This window comes from Hypanus sabinus, chromosome 15 (genome assembly GCF_030144855.1).
Source record: "Hypanus sabinus isolate sHypSab1 chromosome 15, sHypSab1.hap1, whole genome shotgun sequence".
In the NCBI taxonomy this organism is placed as follows: Eukaryota; Metazoa; Chordata; class Chondrichthyes; order Myliobatiformes; family Dasyatidae; genus Hypanus; species Hypanus sabinus.
The window spans coordinates 17,862,549-17,884,349 of record NC_082720.1 but is presented as its reverse complement, the minus strand read 5'-3'; the positions used below and the strand labels follow the sequence as shown (position 1 = coordinate 17,884,349).

General features: G+C 41.8%; 1 protein-coding gene across 4 annotated transcripts in view; it reads left to right on the top strand.

Moving 5' to 3' along the window:
* The window catches only part of LOC132405330 (C-terminal-binding protein 1-like), a 124,805-nt gene that overhangs the window by 40,993 nt on the left and 62,011 nt on the right, over positions 1-21,801 (top strand). The window contains exon 1 of one of the 4 annotated variants that reach the window (XM_059990046.1): positions 5,679-5,778. The exons of the other annotated variants lie outside the window; for them this stretch is intronic. Within the exon in view, the coding sequence (XP_059846029.1) occupies positions 5,772-5,778 (7 nt within the window). The 5' untranslated portion in view covers positions 5,679-5,771. Of the gene's footprint in view, positions 1-5,678; positions 5,779-21,801 lie in introns of those variants that run through there. 4 annotated transcript variants of the gene reach the window in all.

The window sequence follows — 21,801 nt, the reverse complement described above, 5'->3', positions numbered from 1 at the left end:
AGGTATTGTACCTGAGTGAGTTTTGTTTAGAAGCTGGATAGCTACTGGAAAGAAACTTCGGAGATGGTGTGTCATCTTGGTGGTGATGGAGTTGATGTGTCTCCCTGATGGCAGTTTGGGGAATAAGTGATTGCTAGGGTGGGTGGAGTCTGCAGTAATTTTTGTCAGTTTTTTTCTTCGCTCTGGTGATGAACAGATCTTTTAATGTTGGTAGCTGGCTGTCAGTGATCCCTGCTGAGTGGGCCACTCGCTGCAACCTGGACTTTGAGAGGGAGGTCATGGTGGGAAACAAAACAGTGATAGAGATGGTCACAGCACTCTCAATGTAGGCTGAGTAGAACTTCATCAGGATGTGCCCTGAGCTGATAAGTTTCCTGAGGAAAGAAATATCTAGTGATGAGTTACAGTGGCATGCAAAAGTTTGGGCACCCCGGTCAAAATTTCTGTTAGTGTGAATAGCTAAGCAAGTAAAAGATTACCTGATTTCCAAAAGGCATAAAGTGAAAGATAACACATTTCTTTATTATTTTAAGCAAGGTTACTTTTTTATTTCCATCTTTTACAGTTTCAAAATAACAAAAAAGGAAAAGGGCCCGAAGCAAAAGTTTGGGCACCCTGCATGGTCAGTACTTAGTAACACCCCTTTTGGCAAGTATCACAGCTTGTAAATGCTTTCTGTAGCCAGATAAGAGTCTTTCAATTTTTGTTTGGGGGATTTTCGCCTATTCCTCCTTGCAAAATGCTTCTAGTTCTGTGAGATTCTGGGGCCATCTTGCATGCACTGCTCTTTTGAGGTCTATCCACAGATTTTCGATGATGTTTAGGTCGGGGGACTGTGAGGGCCATGGCAAAACTTTCAGCTTGTGCCTCTTGAGGTAGTCCATTGTGGATTTTGAAGTGTGTTTAGGATCATTATCCTGTTGCAGAAGCCATCCTCTTTTCATCTTCAGCTTTTTTACAGATCGTAAGATGTTTGCTTCCAGATTTTGCTGGTACTTAATTTAATTCATTCTTTCCTCTACCAGTGAAATGTTCCCTGTGCCACTGGCTGCAACACAAGCCCAAAGCATTATCAATCCACCCCTGTGCTTAACAGTTGGGGAGGTTTTTTTTCATGAAATTCTGCACCCTTTTTACTCCAAACATACCTTTGCTCATTGTGGCCAAAAAGTTCTATTTTAACTTCCATCAGTCCACAGGACTTGTTTCCAAAATGCATCACGCTTGTTTCGATGTTCCTTTGCAAACTTCTGATGCTGTATTTTGTGATGAGGACGCAGGAAAGGATTTCTTCTGATGACTCTTCCATGAAGGTCATACTTGTGCAGGTGTCGCTGCACAGTAGAACAGTGCACCACCATTCCAGGGTCTAAATCTTCCTTAAGGTTTTTTGCAGTCAAGCGGGAGTTTTGATTTACCTTTCTAGCAATCCAGTGAGCAGTTCTCTCGGAAAGTTTTCTTGGTCTTCCAGACCTCAACTTGACCTCCACCGTTCCTGTTAACTGCCATTTTTAAAAATTACATTACATTACATTGGTTACCTGAAAACACTTTGCTATCTTATAGCCTTCTCCTGCTTTTTGGGCATCATTTATTTTAATTTTCAGAGCTGCTGCTTAGAGGAGCCATGGCTGCTGATTGTTCGGACAAGGTTTGAGGAGTCGGGTTATTTATAAAGCTTTGAAATTTGCATCACCTGGCCTTTCCTAACAATGACTGTGAAGAAGCCATAGCCCTAACAGGCTAATTAAGGTCTGAGACCTTGGTTAAAATTATCTGAGAGCTCAAATCTCATGGGGTGCCCAAGCTTTTGTATGGTGCTCCTTTCCTTTCTTTTCCACTCTTAAATTTTACAAAACAAAAATAATACACTAATCTTGCTTAAAATGTTGAAAAGGATGTTTCATCTTTAACCTTATGACTTTCGGAGATCAGTTCATTTTCTACTCACTTAACTATTCATAGTAACAGAAATTTTGACCGGGGTGCCCAAACTTTTGTATGCCACTTGTCCCTCTTCAATGTATTGGTAATAGTAGTTCCCAGGAATTTGAATGATTCTACCACTGACACAGCCTGACTATTAATTTCCAAATGAGGTTTCGTGTCGTCGGTAGAAGTTGATCTTTAGAGCATTAAGCTCCAAGTTGATGCGAGCACACCGTGTTGCAAGATGGTCTACATCTCTTTGATAATAGGTCACATCATTATTAGAGATGAGACCAGCTACAGTCATGTCACTTTCAAACTTTAAGATTTGAATGGATTTGTGTGTGGAGGTGCAATCATCTGTATAAGTGAGAACAAAAGGGGTAGAAGAACACAGCCTTGGGGAAAGCCTGTGCTTATGCGGTACTTTTCCCAAGACGTTGGACAGTACTGTATTTTGGTTAAAGTAGGGAGGTGGTTGGGAAACAGAAATAAGAGTACTTAGCTTTGTGTTAGTTCAGTAGTATTAGTGTTATTTGGTAACTGGAAATACATAATGTACAGTACTGGGCCCACTTATGCCCAAGACTTTTGCACAGTACTACAGACATTGGGTCAGACAAGTAGGGGCCCACCTTGCATACTGCTGCCTTCCTGTTGGAAAGTTTGTAATCTACTGTAGTGTACAGCTAGCAGGGTTGGCTTGCTTGGAGCAACTCCGGAACATTAGTTTTGAAGGCGAAGCTAAAATACACAAACAAGATCCTCACATAGGTGTTAGGGGAGTTAAAGAATGTAATGAAGGCACAAGTTCGCTGTACCCTCAATTGAGTAATTTGCTTTAAAAGCAAAGCGTGTTGGATCAAGAAGAGGATTAGTAATGGACTTGAAGTAGGCCAACATTAAATGTTCAGAGGTTTGTGTAAGTGCTGAAGTCAGAACAACTCGCCTACCTTGTCCAGTGATTTTGTCTTTCTTGGGAATTGGAATGATGCAGTCTAGAATCTTGCATAATTGCAGGAAGGTGTTAAATATCTCAGTGAAGACAAGTGTAGCTGATCTGCACAGTGCCTTAGAGTACCAGGTGATACATCATCAGGGCCTGCAGATTTCCTAATGATCTGTTTTCCAACTAATTTGCATACACCTTGCTTCATAAAATGTATAGGGTGGGATGGAGGGAGGGGGCAAGGGGTCTGGGGAAGACCGAAGAAGGTTAATGGGGGTAGGGTGAAGAGGGGATTGTGAGAGGGAGGCGGTCGGAGCTCAGCACATCAGGATTAGGGAAAGTAAGAAGAGATAAAAGTTGGTTGTCCTTATCAAACTGGCAATAAAACTGATCTGATTGGTCTGGGTAGGGGAGGGGAAGACTTGTGAGCACTTCTGGTTGAAATTGATAAGACTTTGCAGAGAACTCCGGACCGCCCGGCTATTGTCGTTGAAGTCTCTCTCTAGCCGATCTTTGTAAGTGGCTATAGCCTAGCGTCTGAACCAATTACTCTAAACTTCAGACTGTTCCAGTTTTTGCTTATAGTTAAGAACAAGCATGATCATGGTACAGTCAGAGTTGTAGAATGGTGCCTGGGGAAAATGGCTGAATTCCCCTTTAATGTTTGGTATAAAGTGGTTCAAAGTTCTGTCCTCACACATGGGGAAGCTATTTGGACAGATCATGTTTCTTGTTAGAATGGTCACCCAGAGAAAGCCCATACATTCCATACAGACTCCTTACAAATGATATTCGAATTGAACTCTGAGCTCTGTAATAGTGTCACGCTAACCACTACACTACCATGCCGCAAAATTCTCCCAATCATCAAGGCTTTTTTTTTTGTAATTTTGTCTTTCAGTCCAGTACTGTTTTTGATCACTAAATAGCCACAGAATGATTACTTTTCCTTAAGTCTTTATTTAATGATGGAAATACTAAAATCTACTGGTATAACTTTGTAATTTTCTGATTAGGTGTAATTTGCTGCTCATAACTGTCTTGAGTTTTAAGAATTGTTCTCAGTTAATGTTGAATTCTGTTTCATTATCACGATTGCCCAGTGGATCCTTTACTATGTGACCACAAATTATTCCTAACTCATTCGTGACCAAATCTAGAATAGATTATTCTTTGGTTGGAAGCGTAGTACATGTTCTAGGAAACCCTACCTTGAATGCATTAAAATACAGTGGATTCTGGTTAATTGGACTGTTGGTTAATCAGGGCAGCAGCTTATTTGGGACAATGCTTAAAAGAACAAAGACTAATCGAGAAAATAGCCGGTGTTCCCTTCATTTATTTAGGACACTATGCCTCTTGTAATTAGGGCAGGATACTGTTGCCAGACCATTTCTAATGCATCAGTTGTATGCACTTTTGTGGCTGTTAGGCACTATGCCATGCATCGTGCAAACAGTTTTTAAAATATCATCAACTGAGTGCACTTGTGTCAAAAGCAGGGATTTTTGTCACTGATTAGTTGATGAGAAATAAGTAGTAAGACAATTTAGAGGTTTTACTCACTGGATTCGAGCATTCCTTTGAGATGCCAGAAAGAGCTGGGGTTGAAAACCATTTTACTACTTCTGCAAGTTGGGAACTGCAAAGAATTTGAAGATATCAACAATATTCTTGAATGTTATAATGAAAATAAAGAATTCGAGGATTCAGTTGTTGAAAGCATTGTGTAAAGGCTGTCAGTCTATCAACTGCATGAGGTATCTGTACCACTTTTGTTAATTTACAGTCAATCAGAAAACCACATACTCTGAATAATTCCTTTAACTTTTAGGAGCTAATAATTTTAGAGTACTGAAGTAGTATTGGTAGTGTTCCAATTTGTTCTGTTTCGTTTAAATACATAATTTGTTACAGCTAAATAATTAGTCTTTTAAAAACCTTTAAAAGTATTTCCATCAAACTTCAGCTAATTGGGACAGTTGGCCAAAATGTAGTGGTCCCAATTAACTGGAATCCACTATAATTTGTCTTTGTGATTAAATTTGACAAAAAGTAACTTCCTTGTGGAGTTGTGTATGTGGACATCTCTTCCATGACTACAGCAGAACCTTAGATAAAAGCTCCTGTTATTTCTTTATTGGTAATATACCCAACGGTGAAGTGTGTCTATAAACAACCCCATTTTTCTTGCCACTTGTTATTTTTTCATCTCATCCAAAAAAATGTTACTGCAGTGTGTACTTGAGATGTGCTGTTAAGTATGGTTGTATTCTTCTGGATGAGGCAAAAAAAGTATAAAATGTTAAAAGGGCACAGTTTTAAGAGATCACTGTTTTACAGTGGATTTTAAAGTCTAGGTATGATTTGAAACATGCAAAATTGTGCTTCTTTTAAAATATTCAGGAACTTGATGGCTATTCTTGAAGTAACCTATAAATTCCTTGTTGAGTAATTACAAGCATATTATAGTAATTATTCCTGTTTGGTGCTGTAGGCTGTAAGGCATTCTTGTACAACTGCAGGCAGAGGGGCCAGCTGAATTATCTCAAAGCTACTCTGCTGTTCCCGACATCTTATCCAGAGCTTCTCCCAAGGGAGGCTGACTGATGCTTTGTTCGGGGTTTTTCCCAATGGGAATTAATGGCCTTAAGAAAAAAAATCTCTGAATAAAATCCACTGCTAGTGGTTTGGGCTCTTTAACCAAAAGAGCAAGATGTATAGCTAATGAGCTTTGTCATGGTTGGCTGGCACTGAATAATGTCTGCGTCTGATTGGTTTGTCTTGAGGCAGTGTGTTGTGTGTGTCGAAAGTGAGTAGAGCCACACTCTGCACATTCTCCATTGCTTCACTGGACTAGCTTAGAGCCTGGGAGAAAGCAGTACAGTCAGGAATGCAAGGTTAGTTTTTGTGCTCTTTCTTTCTGTCTCTAGATTCAGGTTTGCACAAGTGAGCTTTGTTTTAAAACTGTAATGTTGCAAGTGGTTGGATTGAAGGGGGGAGGGGACTTTTTCCCCTCTTGTTGGTAAGGTCAGGGTGGGGTTGTAGCAGCTGGATTGCTACTGTTCCTGCCGCTCCTTTGAAGGTAGGCTTGAACAGTAGTTTCAGTGTGCTCCTCTGAGCCTTCGGCAGGGAGGTTGGTGCTTTATTGTTGCAGAATCTAATGCATCCAGCACTTTGTTGCTGAGACAAAAACAGATGATTTGGGGGCTGTTTGTTAGAAAAACAACCTGCATTTAAAGGCCTCGAAGCAAGTCAATAAAAAACTGCTTCTATCGTTTTATAGAACTCAACTGTTCTTTCTTTCCCCATTCACTACTACACAATATGTAGAAGATGGAAATTTGCCAAATATTTGCACAGGGATGTTTTTACAAAACAATGTTTTCCAAGAGCAGTTAGTTGAAGTAAACTCGCCCTGTTAGTGCTATTGCAGTAATTTATGTCCTTCGGAGAGTGCACAGATGCCACTTCTGTGCACAGAAAGGAGGGGGATATGAATGGCATTGCCTGTCAGTCAACTGTATGAATAGCAGTGCAACTGGTAAACACAGGGCAGGGATCTAACACATGAAGACTGACACAGTGAAAGGATGTTTCTGTATGATTTAACCCTATTCACTGATCAACTATGTAGCCAACTTACTGATTTGCTGGCCTCTACTTTCTGTGCCAATCTTTTACCAGGAAGTTCTGATTCTATCGACTCTCTTGTAGTAAAGTTTGTTCAGCTTCTGATGTTAGCTGTTAAAGGGCAGGAGATACTGGTTTTATTTGCCAATTTTAAGCAGTGTTGCATTAAATTGAAAGGGCAAGAATTATTAAGATGAAACTCTGAGACCTGAATTAAAAATTACTGAAAGTTAATTGGATAAAGTATGTTTTATTGTGTGAAGTGCTATAACATTTCACTAACATCATATTCTAATATTTAATCTTGTAATCCACTAATTGTCTTCTGGTATATTATGATGTGCTGCCAGTGTTGAGTGTTTTATTATATGTATATGGAACATTATGATATCCCAAGAATATAAATTGCATCTTAGGATACGGTAAGTGTAAAAGCAAAGCACTACTGTTGGAAATCAGAAATAGGAAATTCTGAAAATATTTGACATATCAAGTAGCATCTATGGATGGGGAAAGGTCATTTTCTGGTCGGAGACCTTTTTATTGGAGCTGCTGAAAGTTATCAACTTTGTTAACTCTGCTTTATTACAGAAATAATACTGATCACAGCTCATAACTTCTCTTCACAATAAGATGATGTAGCCTCAATTGAAGTCAATCACAAAACACTTAAGCAGGGGCTGATATTCCAGAGGAACAATTAAAAGTGCCCAAGTGCATCTTGTCAGACATCATTGACTGTACTGAATTCCAATTGCTTTCATTTTTGCCCCACAGATTTTTTTTGTTGCTTGAAGCTTACAAGTGAATCTGCTTGCTTGCTTGCATATACACATGCACTTGGGAATGGTATAATAAGAGATAGATGTTGAATTTCTGAATACCAGTTTCATTCAATCAACCTTTATTTTTCACTGACCCAAGATTATGCAAAATAGATGAAATAATGCAATTGACTCTAATGCTGTCTACAAAAGCTAGGGAGAAATTGTTTGTGAATTAAAGCCTTCGGCAGCATTTTCGTTTCGGAAGTACAACATGTGCTGTTTGCATTGGCTGCCTTGTTTGTTGAAGGTCGAAAGATTTTTGTCTATTTTGGTATTCTGTATTTGGCTGAATGGAGAGTGATCTTGTGATCCAATGTAAAAACTCAATTAAATGCCATTGTACCACAATAAATATTTGATCAATGCAGGTTTATTTACTGCATACTCTGTGGAGGTGCATGCTCAATAATACTTTAAGACCTAGTCAATAAGTTTACAGAACATACTTGTAATTGAATAGAAACTGCACTGATTGAGGTGACCTTCAAAATTTCCAGTTCTGCAAGTGTACTCCCTTCCCTTCCCGATGCAGGATTTTTGCAAATAATAAATGAGTTTATAGAAAACATTGACCAAGACTATGTAATACCTATCATCCATGCAGCCTTTGCAGTGCATAGTGAGGCTGTTTAAATTTGGAGATGTTTATCAAGATTGTCCAATAGCTAAGCTTATGATATGGTGCCCTCCACCTCTATTTAAACACAGTGGCTCACTTGGTCAGTGTCCCATTCCGCATCCTAATATTTGCTCTGCCTCAGTGTAAGAACTTAAATCAAGTAAAAATAGACCTTGTGGCATGAGCTAGATTCTAAAAGAAGCATCCACCCTATCAATCCTCTTATGGTGTACCTGTTTTTATGATATCTTGGTAAAAAGTTATGACTACTTTAGCAGCACGAGTTCTCAACATGCACTGTTATCACTTGATATCGGTGCTGTTCTTCACTAGGCCCAAATCCTGGAATATTTTATGTAAAATTATTAGCAAAGCAAATGTCGTGGAGAAGATCTCTTGCTGCATTTTTTTTTTACAACTGGAGTTACGAATTGAAGACAATAATTGCAATTATTACTGTGCAAGCTCCCTCCCCACGGATCTTCCACCTGGCACTTATCCCTGCAAGCGTAAGTGCTACACTTGTCCCTACACCTCCTCTCTTACCACCATTCAGGACCCTAAACAGTCCTTGCAGGTGAGGCAACACTTCACTTGCGAGTCTGTTGGGGTCACCTATTGCAGCTGGTGCTCCCAATGCGGCCTCCTCTACATCGGCAAGACCCGATACAGATTGGGGGACCACTTCGTTGAGCACCTCCACTCCATCCGCCACAACAGACAAGATCTCCCTTTTGCCATCCACTTCAATTCTGCTTCACATTCCCATTTGGATATGCATCTGACACTGGTTAAAAACTGTTTGGCAAAAGTCTCCTGCCCCAATTAAGTGGGCCAAATATACAAAGGCAATTCCAGCTATTCTCTCAATTTTTATTTTTTAAGCATTGTCTCAAATAAGCAGCTGCCCTGATTATCTGATGGAGCAATTAACAAAAATACAGTATTTTTAAAAAAATGTCACAATGGCTTCTGAAGTTACTGTGTTGTCAGTTTGCAGCTGATGTCATTCAGAAATTTGAGAGAGACACCCAATGCAATCTTTTGTTACTGACCTATTGAACCCAAAATAGGATTGCCCTTTGTACCCTTCAGTTACTATAGCTAAAGGGAAATATTCTTGACTAGAAAATCTCTATCTTAACTAACTTAAAAACTCCACAGCAAACTCCCTTCAGTACCAAGGTTTTGAGAATGAAATGCTCTGAGTGCTTTGAGAGCAGTAGGGGGAGGAAGGGCTTGTAATACTGCCCTTCTCACAATTCCATCATCTTTGCAAAATTTGTATTGTTTTTAAATCGGGTAGCTGATTGTTAAGAGTTTAATGGTCTAGCTTTGGGGTTGGAATTGCTTTGGATTTTCTGCTTTGCTGTAGGTTTGGAGGATGAACATGTGTCCTCGCACAATCAATAAGGAAATGTTAATGAAGCCATGGGGACATCATTCCACTCCAATATGATTAAAATTGTATGTCTCTTTTCTTTTTTAAAACAAGTGTAATCAAGGACACATATTAAACAGTGAGCATTGTTTTTTCAAGTTATTAACAAAAATGTCCCAGTTGCAACTTTTTGTCTTGGAATTGTTTGGACATCAATCTCTGAATATGGTAGTACCTTCTACAAAATATTAGAGAAGAAATCCATGTATCAAAGCACTTTTTTAACCCACACAACATTCTTTGTAATTTTTCTCCCGACACCACCAACCATTTTCTCTCATTTTATCTTATTAACACAGTGTTCTGTTGTAAATACCTGGGGATGAATGAAATGGATAAGAAGTGAGGCTGTCAATTTGTGAGCCTAGGAGTAGTCATTAAATTGGATCATATCATGCAGAGTTAACATTAGTAGAAAGAGTTGGTTTAGTAGGACAACTGATGTGAGGAAACTGGATCCAAATTTGCAAGTTTGTGTTCTTCATGGTGTGTAGAAAAAATCAGTAGTAATGAAACTGAGGCAATATAAGGAAATTAGATCTGTGGTTTGTGATAGAGCTGAGAGAAAGATGCAAATAATCATTTGGTAATCAATGAGTTTTCTTCAGTAATTTATAATTAATATGGCAGTCTATGATGAAAGCACTAGCAAAGTCAAATTACAGTGTTTCATTATGTTCCTAACTTCCCTGAAGTACAGGAAGTGCTGCAGCTCAGTTTGGGGTTACTACTAAAAATGAAGTATTCAGAAGGTGTATTTCCTTCTAACCAATCCTTACCTTCTCCCAAAATCCCCTTGCACCTCTTCAAAAACAATCTAGGACTGCAACCCTGGCAGTAAGAATGAAGTCCCAGTTGCCCACTTGGGTTGTGATTTGTTTAAGACTGAATACCTCTTGCACTTTTTTGGTCTTCCAGTGGCCGGGATGCAAAAAATGTCAGACCTCTCAGCATTCTTAATCTGTGTTGAGAGGTGATCAGTGATTGATGGGTGTACTCTCCAAACGTATTCTTGATCAGCCAACAAAAAAGATCACTGGTACAGTTTAAAAAAGATACACCATAGTGTGATATTCCAGCAGATACCTTGTGTTAATAATTACACCTTGTTTTGTTTGTTGGGACTGAATGCCTTGTCAAATGAAGAGAGTTTGGCTCTGGGCCTGTGTTCAAGAGAACTCAGAAGAGTGACCTAATTGAAGCCTATCAAATGGTGAGAGGCCTTGATAGAGTGGATGTGGAGAGGATGTTTCCTATAGCGGGAGAGTAAGACCTGAGGACACAGCCTCCGAATACAGGGGCGTCCATTTAGAACAAAGATGAGGAGGAATTTCTTTAGCCAGAGAGTGGTGTATCTGTGGAAGTTGTTGCCACAGGCAGCTGTGGAGGCCAAGTCTTTGTGCATTTAAGGCAGAAGTTGATACATTTTTGATTAGTCTAGGTATGAAGGGATATAGGGAGAAGGCAGGAGATTGGGGCTGAGAGGAAAATTTGATCAGCCTTGATGAAAAGACAGATCACTCCATGGGCTAGATGGCCTAATCCTGCTCCTATAATTTATGGGTTTAGTAAAATAATATGAGATCCAAAATGATCCAGCATCTTTTCACCTAAGATTCAAAATAGAAAACCACTTAGCAGAATTTTGCTTGCATACACTTTTTGAATGTTTTTCAAATGCATTTATTGTCCATTATTAAATTCATTCATGATAATGGTACAACAGGTAGAGTTGATGTATCACAGTTCCAGGTGCCTGGTTGCTATTCTAGTCTTGGTTATTTGGTATGTGGAATTTGCACATTTTCCTGTGTTTGTGTGTGGATTTTTACTGGCTGCTTTCCATAGCCTAAGGATAGGCCAGTGGGTTAATTGACTACTGTAATTTACCTTTTGGTTTAGGTTAAGTGAAAAAGAATCAAATGGCTGTTGGGTCTAGGAGCTGGTATAAACTCTGAGGGGAGAGAGGGAGAGAACTGCTGTGCTTTCTTGACTAGAGGTGTTGAAGGAGCAGGTAAGATCATCTGTGATGTGTAATCTTTCACCTTCCAGGAATGCTCCCAAGTATTGCTCAACATTGAGAAGCACTAGTGCATCAATTGAGGAGGACAGACATTGTATTGAGCTTTCCTTGCTCATATTTGACCTGCCGTATGAGACTTCATGGGGCATGGAGTCAAGTTGAGGACACCTAAGGTAACTCATCCCCACCTGGTCATCACTTATAAATTGCCATGGGTGGATCATCCTTGCTCAATGAGAGTCAATTTGCTATATTGGTTTATTTTTTGTAACAAGGTACAGGGGAAAAACTTGGATACAGTTCAATTCAGTTAATAGCAACACATGAAAAATGCTGAAGGAACTCAGCAGGTCAGACAGCATCAATGAAAATGAATATTGAGCTAGTACAGATTTTTAAAAAACGATAACAAAATGCAGAAGAAAGTGTTACAGAGAAGGTACAGTGCCAGTAGACAAAGTACAAGGCCACGATGAGGTAGATTGAGTTTGAGTCCATTTTATTGTTCCAAATGATAGTTCAGTAGTTTTAAAACAGCTGTGCTTTGTCTTGTGATGTGTGCTTTCAGAATTTTGTATCTTCTGCCCAATGGGAGGAAGGAGAAGTATAATGTACTGATGGGTGAATTTGACATCTTGTAAGATACAATTCTGTAAATGCATCAATGACAGGCTGTGTTGCTCATCCAATCTGGGATATTTCTCCTGATTAAGAAACCTGTTCTCAGATGATTATGCTTTCATCTTATTTTAAATGTGAAGTGTGCAGGGGTTAACAGTTTGTATTTAAATTTCAGATGGAGGAGCAGTTGTTGATCTAGCAGCATTTAAGAACTTATAGAAACATAGTAAAACTACAACACAATACATGCCCTTTGGCCCACAGTGTTGTGGCGAAAATGTACTTTCTTTAGAAATTGCCTAGAGTTGCCCAAAACCCTCAATTTTTCTAAGCTCCACGTACCTATCCAGGAGTCTCTTTAAAGACCCTATTGTATCCACCTCCACCACCATTGCTGGCAGCCCATTCCATGCACTCATCTCTCTCTGCGTTATATATATAAATAAAAAAAATACAGAACAAAACACTTACCCTTGATATCTCCTCTGTACCTACTTCCAAGCTCCTTAAAACTGTGCCCTCTCAAAGACTTGATAGCCATTTCAGCCCTTGGAAAAAGCCTCTGACTATCCACACGATCAGTGCCTCTCATCATCTTATACACATCTATCTGGTCACCTGTGATCCTCTGTCGCTCCAAGGAAAAAAGGCCAAGTTCACTCAACCTATTCTCATAAGGCATGCTCTGCAATCCAGGCAACATCCTTGTAAGTCTCCTCTGCACCCTTTCTATGGTTTCTACATCCTTCCTGTAGTGAGGTGACCAGAACTGAGCACAGTACTCCAAGTGGGGTCTGACCAGGGTCCTATATAGTTGTAACATTACCTCCCAGCTCTTGAACTCAATCCCCACGGTTGATAAAGGCCAATACACCATATGCCTTCTTAACCACACAGTCAACCTGCATAGCAGCTTTGAGTGTCCTATGGACTTGGACCCCAAGATCCCTCTGCTCCTCCGCACTACCAAGAGTCTTAACATTAATACTATATTCTGCCATCATACTTGACCTATCAAAATGAGCCACCTCACACTTACCTGGGTCGAACTCTACCTGCCACTTCTCAGCCCAGTTTTGCATCCTATCAATGTCCCGCTGTAACCTCTGAGAGCTCTTCACACTATCCACAACATCCCCAACTTTTGTGTCATCAGCAAATATACTGACCCATCCTGCCATTTCCTCATCCAGGACATTTATAAAAATCATGAAGAGAAGGGGTCCCTGAGGCACACCACTGGTCACCAACCTCCATGCAGAATGTGACCCATCTACAACCACTCTTTGCCTTCTATGGGCAAACCAATTCTGGATCCACAAAACAAGGCCCCCTTGGATCCCATGCCTCCTTACTTTCTCAATAAGCCTTGCATGGGGAACCTTATCAAATGCCTTGCTGAAATCCATATACACTACATCTGCTCTATCTTCATCAATGTGTTTAGTCACATCCTCAAAAAATTCAATCAGGCTCATAAGGCACGACCTGCCTTTGACAAAGCCATGCTGACTATTCCTAATCATATTATGCCTCTCCAAATGTTCATAAATCTTGCCCCTCAGGATCTTTTCAATCAACTTACCAACCACTGGTCTATAATTTCCTGGGTTATCTCTACTCCCCTTCTTGAATAAGGGGACAATAACTGCAACTCTCCAATCCTCTGGAACCTCTCCTGTCCCTGTTGATGGTGCAAAGATCATTGCCAGAGGCTCAGCAATCTCCTCCCTTGTCTCCCACAGTGGCATGGGGTACATTTTGTCTAGTCCTGGTGACTTATCTAACTTGATGCTTTCCAAAAAGGTCCAGCACATCCTCTTTCTTAATGTCTATATGCTCAAGCTTTTCAATCCGCTGTAAGTCATCCCTACAATCGCCAGGATCCTTTCCATAGTGAATACTGAAGCAAAGTATTCATTAAGTACCTCTGTTATCTCTTCTGGTTCCATACACACTTTTCCACTGTCACACTTGATTGGTCCTAGTTTCTCACATCTGTCTTCTTGCTCTTCACATACTTGTAGAATAATGCCTTGGGGGTTTTCTTTAATCCTGCTCACCAAGGGCTTCTTATGGCCTCTTCTGGATCTCCTAATTTCATTGTTAAGCTTCATCCTGCTAGCCTTATAATCTTCTCGATCTTTAGCCTTTCGTAAGCTTTTCTTTTTTTTCCTGACTAGATTTTCAACAGTCTTTGTACACCATGGTTCCTGTCGCTACCATCCTTTTCATGTCTCATTGGAACATACCTATGCAGAACACCATGCAAATATCCGCTGAACATTTGCTGCTTTCCTGCCTTATAGTTCCCCTTACTCCAATTAAACGCTTTCTTTACTTGCCTGTTCCTATCCCTCTCCAATGCTATGTAAACGAGATTAGAATTGTGATCACTATCTCCAAAATGCTGTTTCCACTGAGAGACCTGACACCTGACCAGGTTAATTTCCCAATACCATATCAAGTCCAGCCTCGCCTCTTGTCGGCTTATCTACATATTGTGTCAGGAAATATTCCTGAACACACCTAACAAACACCACCCCATCTAAACCCCTCACTTTAGGGAGATGCCAATCAATGTTTTGGAAATTAAAATCTCCCACCACGACAACCCTGTTATTAATACCTTTCCAGAATCTGTCTCCCTATCTGCTCCTTGATGTCCCTGTTACTATTGGGTGGTCTATAAAACAACATCCAGTAGAGTTATTGACCCCTTCCTGACTTCCACCAACAGAGACTCGATAGACAGTCCCTTCATGACTTCCTCCTTTTCTACAGCCAGGACATTATCTCTGATCAGCAATGCCACTCCCCCACATCTTTTCACTCACTCACTGTCCTTTCTGAAACATCTGAAGCCTGGCACCGTAAGGAACCATTCTTGTCCCTGGGGCATCCAAGTCTCTGTAATGGCCACAACATCATAGCTCCAAGTACTGATCGAGGCTCTAAGCTTAAACAAGGAAATCTGTAGATGCTGGGAATTCAAGCAACACACACAAAATGCTGGTGGAACACCAGGCCAGGCAGCATCTATAAGGAGAAGCAATGTTGACATTTCGGGCTGAGACCCTTTGTCAGGACTAATTTCAGTTAGTCCTAACGAAGGGTCTCAGCCCAAAACGTTGACAGTGCTTCTTTTAGATTCTGTCTGCCTTTCTGTGTTCCACCAGCATTTTGTGTGTGAGGCTCTAAGCTTACCTGCTTTGTTCATGATGCTTCTTGCATTAAAATAGACACATCTCAATCCATCAGTCTCTATCACCTGCTTATCCTCACTCTTGCACTGTCTCCAAGCTTTCTCTATTTGTGAGCCAACCGCCCCTTCCTCCATCTCTTCAGTTCAGTTCCCACCCCCCGCAATTCTAGTTTAAACTCTCCCCAATAGCCCTAGCAAATCTCCCTGCCAGGATATTGGTCTCTCTTGGATTCAAATGCAACCAGTCCTTCTCGTATAGGTCACGCCTGTTCCAAAGGAGGTCTCAGTGATCCTGAATTCTGAATCCCTGCCCTCTGCTCCAATACCTGAGGCACACATTTATCCTCCACTTCACTTTATTCCTATACTCCCTGTCGCGTGGCACAGGCAGTAATCTGGAGGTTACTACCTTTGTGGTGCTGCTTCTCAGCTTCCTTCCTAACTCTCTGTAGTCTGTTTTCAGGACCTCATCCCTTTTCCTACGTATGTCATTGGTACCAATATGTACCACGACCTCTGGCTGTTGACCTTCGCACTTCAGAATATCATGGACCATCCCAGACACTGGAACCTGGGAGGCAAAGTACTATATGTGTTTCTTTCCTGTGTCCACAGAATTGCTTCTCTGACCACCACCCCCCCCCCACCCCAAACTATAGAGTCCCCTATTATTGCTGCCATCCTCTTCCTTTCCCTACCCTTCTGGGCCACAGGGTCAGACTCTGTGCCAGAGGCGCAGCCACTGTTGCTTGCCCCAGGTAGGCCATTCCACCCCCTTGAGCAGTACTCAAATAAGAGTAGTTATGGTTAAAAGGGACAGCCACAGGCGTACTCACTAGTATCTGATTATTGCCCTTCCCTGCTCCTGACTGTTCCCACTTATCTGTCTCCCGAGGGACTGGTGTAACTACTTGCCTATCGCTTATCTCCATCACCTCCTCACTTTCCTTGGCCAGACGAAGGTCATTGAACTGCAGGTCAACACACCTGGCGCAGATGTGGCCATCCGGGAGGCTGGGAGTCTCTCGGACTTCCCACATCTGACACCCAGTACAGAACACCTGCCTCACAGGCATACTTCCTGTGTCTATTGCTCACAGGTAATTTACCTCGGCTTGACCCGATATCGTCGAAGGCCGAATGAGTCAAAGCCCAACCACCCTGCCTCAGATCACTCTGTCGATAACTACTCCGCTAGGCAGTGTCTCCCTTTTATGCCTGAACCTTCGCTGGTATCTATATATTGGTGCTCCGGTTATAGCCGCTGATAGGCAACGTACAATGGACAAACACTCGTGAAGCTCCCTTTTTAAAATCCCTCTTGGTAATGCTCTGTTGACACCGCTGGTAGCAGCGTACAACTTGTCTTACTAAATTCAAGAGCTCTTTATTTGATTATCTCAATTTGTTGAAGAATTGGTTAGGACTGAGTGCAAGTTGTTCAACATATTTGTCATGGATGGACTTTTCCTGCTCTGGCCTGGCTTTCTTGAATAGTTCCAGTTTTCCAGAGGAAAATCATTGGTTTTCGTCTGCCTACAGCACAAAAGGTGCCAGATATGCTATCACACTATCTCAATCATAGTTAATGATTCAGTCTTCTGATAAGAAAGCATAATTGTGTGTAGGAAGCTGAGATAACTGGATATGTGGCTCAACCTAGACTATTTTGAACTATTTGCACCACTAAACACGAGGAAATCTGTAGATGCTGATGAAGGGTCTCGGCCCGAAACATTGACAGAGCTTTTTCCTATAGATGCTGCCTGGCCCACTGTGTTCCACCAGCATTTTGTGTGTGTTTTTTGCACCACTGCTAGATTTAAGGTGGCTAATAAGGCCAACATGAGGACCACAGACACCTTCCCCAGATGGAGCAAGAGGTTGATGTTATGGTGGGTAGGTAGTTTATGAGATGATGAATTGCTTTTGTAACTTGTGTAGTACTTCTGTGTGTTCCAATGCATGCCCTCAATTTTCAGTGCCATTTCAAAGCTGCTAATCTTGAGCTGTCATCAGCCCTGATGCTTCCCCTCCCTGACCTTGATCTTTCCCCTTACTGGTTTTTCAGCCGGCGCCTATCAGCTTTCTCCTTCCCACCAACTTGATAGGGCCCCTGCCCCCTCCCTCTTCAGTCCTGATGAAGGGTCTCAACCCAAAATGTTGACTGTTCGTTTCCACGGATGCTGCCCGACCTGCTGAGTTCCTCCAGCATGTTGTTTTGACCCAAGCATTCCATAAGCTGCCTTAACCACCTTATCAATCTGTGTAGTCATTTTAAAGGAGATATGAACTTGGATCCCAAGATCTCTCTCAGCAACATTGGAAAGGACCTTGCCCTTAATAGTGTACTGTCTCCTTATATTTGTCTTGCCAAGGTACAACACTTCACATTTATCTAGGTTAAACTCTAGGTTAAGGTCCTGAGGTGGGTGAAGTGGTTCATGTTTTCAGTATCTTGTTTTGAATCTATTATTTACCATTGAACATAGACTCAGCAGCATTAGACTCTTAATTAAGAAATGCCCAGATTCCTAATTTCAGGAAAAATGAATATGGTGCTTTTGTCAGATCAAATGAAAATTTGTATATTAGGTGCTTACTTTATTGCAATTTTATTAAGGATGTTGAGAAGTAACTATGCAATGTACTTTCTCAAAAAATTAAACTTAGATGCCAATTTAGTGGTGGGAAGGATGGGATATTAATCAAAGTCAGATCATCGCCTGGGCTGAAAAATGTGTTGTAACAAAAATAGATTTTTTTTCGTACAGGTGATCTTATCAGAAAACTTTAAAGCTTTTGACTATTGCCTTCACCAACACCATCGTCCTAGTACCCCAGTTAACCCTACTCTAATCACTCCTTAGGTGGAGTTGGTTACTAAAGTAAAATAAAGTGGGATTTTTCAGTAGCCTTGTGGCTGTGTGATTCATTTTACAACTTCAGTAGGTTAAGTGATTTGAGCCTTGGATGGTAGCTGTTAAACAATTCTGTAAGTTTCAAGTACCTATTACTTTGCAGGCATTGGAGTGCAGTTCAATTTGTATACTATTTGAATTTTTCTAACCACAAATCTAGACCATAGCCTTGAGAATAGAACTATTGAGGTACTGTGGAAAGTATCCCGACTGCTGCATCACAGCCTGGTATGGAAAAGCTTACAAAAATTGATGGATACAGACTAGTCCATCACAGGAAAGCAGCATCCATCAAGGACTCTAACAATCCTGACTATGCTCATTTCTGCCTTCAGGAAGGTGGTATTGGAGCCTTTGGTCCCACAGCGTCAGGTTCATGAAGTTTCCAAAGTGGATAACTTAACTCACATCAACACTGAACTGATTCCATAACCTTGGACTCATTTTCAAGAACTCTACAATTCATGTTCTCAATATTATTTATTACTTACTATTTAGTTTTTCTTTCTGTATTTGCACAATTTGTCATGTTTTGCACATTAGTTGTCTGTCCGTCTTTGTATTTTTTTAATTAATGTTATTGTTTCTTTGTATCTGTTGTGAATGCCCACAAGGAAATGAATCTATGGTGATATACACTGAATGTACTTTGATAATAACTTTACTTTGAACTAGAGTTCCTTTGGACTTGCATTGAAAAGTGCATTAGTGGACAACACAGCAGGAAATTCCCATATTAGCATCTGCATTGGGAAGACATTAGAAATGTCTGGTGTGCGTATACCAAGACTTCTGTGGTTTCTTATCCAATGGCTGCAGCTGGATTGTTTGACCTTTAATGTCTTGCATATAGTGCTGTCCAGAACTAAGTAAATTTGATGTCAAAGCTGTTAGTCCACCAGAAGCTGGTGTGTTAGGTGGAGAAAGGAGAACATTAAAGGAAGGCTATTAACATGAAACTTTGGTAGCAGAAATCTTATTTCTTTCTTCAGCTTCCTTTCCTCCGTCATTCTTATGCCAGTGATGAGCTGTTTGTCCATTGGCAGATGACACTCTTCTTCCTACACGTAGATATGTACTCACTCTCTTATAAACTGTTGCTAAGATCTGTGGAAGCTGTGCAACCTGGACTACTTGTGGTCTTACCGAATTGGTCAACTTCAAAGAAACTCGAGGTAGAATCATTGTTTCATGACAGGATAGCTACAGAACATAATATATTACAGTTTCAATGAACATACCATTTAAATATCTAAAGTCATTCATTTTGTATGATACTTAAAATAGATAACCTTCAAACGAAGGAAGAAGAATAAATCCCTAATTGATGAAGTGAGCTACTTTTTGAAATTTTCCAGTAATGGTTGTCTTATGGTCTTAGTCACCTTATCTGGGTTCTTTCTAGTTGGCGCCTGAGGATCCTGGAATGTGAGAGAGGAAGGCTATTAAAATTTTTACAGTGCAGCATGTAACAATTCCAAGCCTCTCTGAAGAAAGCTAATAATGAACTCCCAAGTTTTATACTGGTTGAAAAAAAATCCTGATAGTGCAAATGTTTTAGTTTTGCACTGTAGAAATTAAGCGCAGACTTGTTATGATTCACTGTTAAGCTGTTTCCCTCATAACTTAGTTAAACTTAAAAGTTTGATTTCATTCAAATCTTTGGTAGCATAGAATAATGGGAAACTGAAGGAATCCAGTTATTTCTGAAAGAGCTGTCCAGTTAGCTGCAGTCTTTTTCTATAACCTGTATGCATTTTGAAAGTTGCTATTCCAACCCCTTTCAGAGCAGTGTATAGTTTACAATTATCCTTCCTCTAGGCTGGTGCTGAAGCTAGTTCAGGTGTTCCTACTGTTGCTTCTGCTGTATGTTAGACTGAATCCCCACTAGATTCTTTTGTATCTGGCTCAGAGTTATGTAGAGATGATTTGTATTCTGAACAGGTGAGGTGCCTTTCATTGCTCAAGTGAGTAAGAATATTTTAGACCATAGCTCCTAAGTAGCAAATTATTCCAAGGTACTTCAGATATTCTTAAACAAAACTTCTATGTATGTGAGAGAATATGGTGCTTTGAAGGGGTGGTTTTTAAAGAACATCATAAAAGAGATAAGTGTGGCGACACACTTCCCAGCGCACTGGAACCGGCTCGCAAAGCGGCGCGTGCCGGTATTGAGGCAGGTCCCAAAGAGGGCGCCAAGCCTGCTTCACCAGCAAGGGGAAAGCCCATGCGCGGGACGGGACTGTGAATACGCCCCCGGGCGGGATCAGGATGGCTTTAAAGCAAGGCTGCAAAGTTTGAATAAAACTCTTTTGTAACTGCAGCTCACCGACTCCGTGTCGTTATTGCAGCGCTGCGTGTAGCACACCGCTACAATTGGTGACCCCGACGGCCCAAACGATATTTGGACCAGAGATGAACGACGCTGCATCTGTTCATGCAGTTTCGTTAAAACTGCCAAGCTTCTGGACGCTGCGACCTCACCTATGGTTCCAGCAAGCAGAAGCCCAATTCCACATTTGGCAGATAACCTCAGATGCCACACATTACTACTAGGTGGTGAGCTCCCTCGACCAGGAGACAGGAGTTCATACAATCGCCCCCAGTGGATGGCAAATACACAGAATTCAAAGCCCTGCTCATAAGGACTTCTGGACTCTCACGGCGCGAGCGAGCTGCCTTCTTACTGCACCTGGATGGTTTGGGGGCAGGCCACCGTTGGCTTTGATGAACGAGATGCTGTCCCTGGCCGGAGGTCACAAGCCCTGCCTCATGTTTGAGCAGGCATTCCTGGAGCAGCTGCCCAAGGACATATGTCTGCTGCTGTCTGATGCAGATTTCAGCAACCCCTGGAAGGTGGCGGCCCGAGCAGACGTGCTGTGGAAAGCCAAGAAGGAGAGTGGGGCGTCCGTCACACAGATCGCCAGGCCACGCTCCCAGCAGCAAACCAGACCAGGCCCGGCTGCAGAGCCCGCTAACCCCAGAGGCAGGAGTGAGGAGACCAACGAACAATGGTACTTCTGCCACCAGTGGTGAGGCGCTGTAGCCCGCCCTGCAAGTTCCTGGGAAACGCCAGGGCCAGCTGCCGCTGATGGCTACAGCGGCTGGCCATCAGGATAGCCTCCTGTATGTCTGGGACAAGCAGTCGGGACGCCGCTTTTTGGTCGACACCGGAGCCGAGATCAGCGTCTTACCTCCGAGTTACGACACTCGCAACAAAGAACTGGGTCCCACCCTGAGGGCCGCGAATGGCAGCACAGTAAGGACCTACGGCACCCGTATAGTGCAGCTACAGTTCTGCTCCAGCCGGTTCATGTGGGATTTCACACTGGCCACTGTAGCCCAACCGCTCCTGGGAGCGGATTTTTTGCGAGCTCACAGCCTACTGGTCAACCTGCCCAGGAAGAGACTGGTCCACGCCGAGACCTTTCAAACGTTCTCCCTGGGTGAAGCCCAGTTGCCGGCCTCACACCTAGACCCTATCACGCTGTCCAACAACGACTTCACCAGAGTCCTAGCAGATTTCCCATCGGTTCTGGCACTGCAGTTCACAGCAGCCATGCCCAGACACGGCGTACAGCACCACATCCCGACACAAGGACCACTCCTCCACGCCTGTGCTCAAAGGCTTCC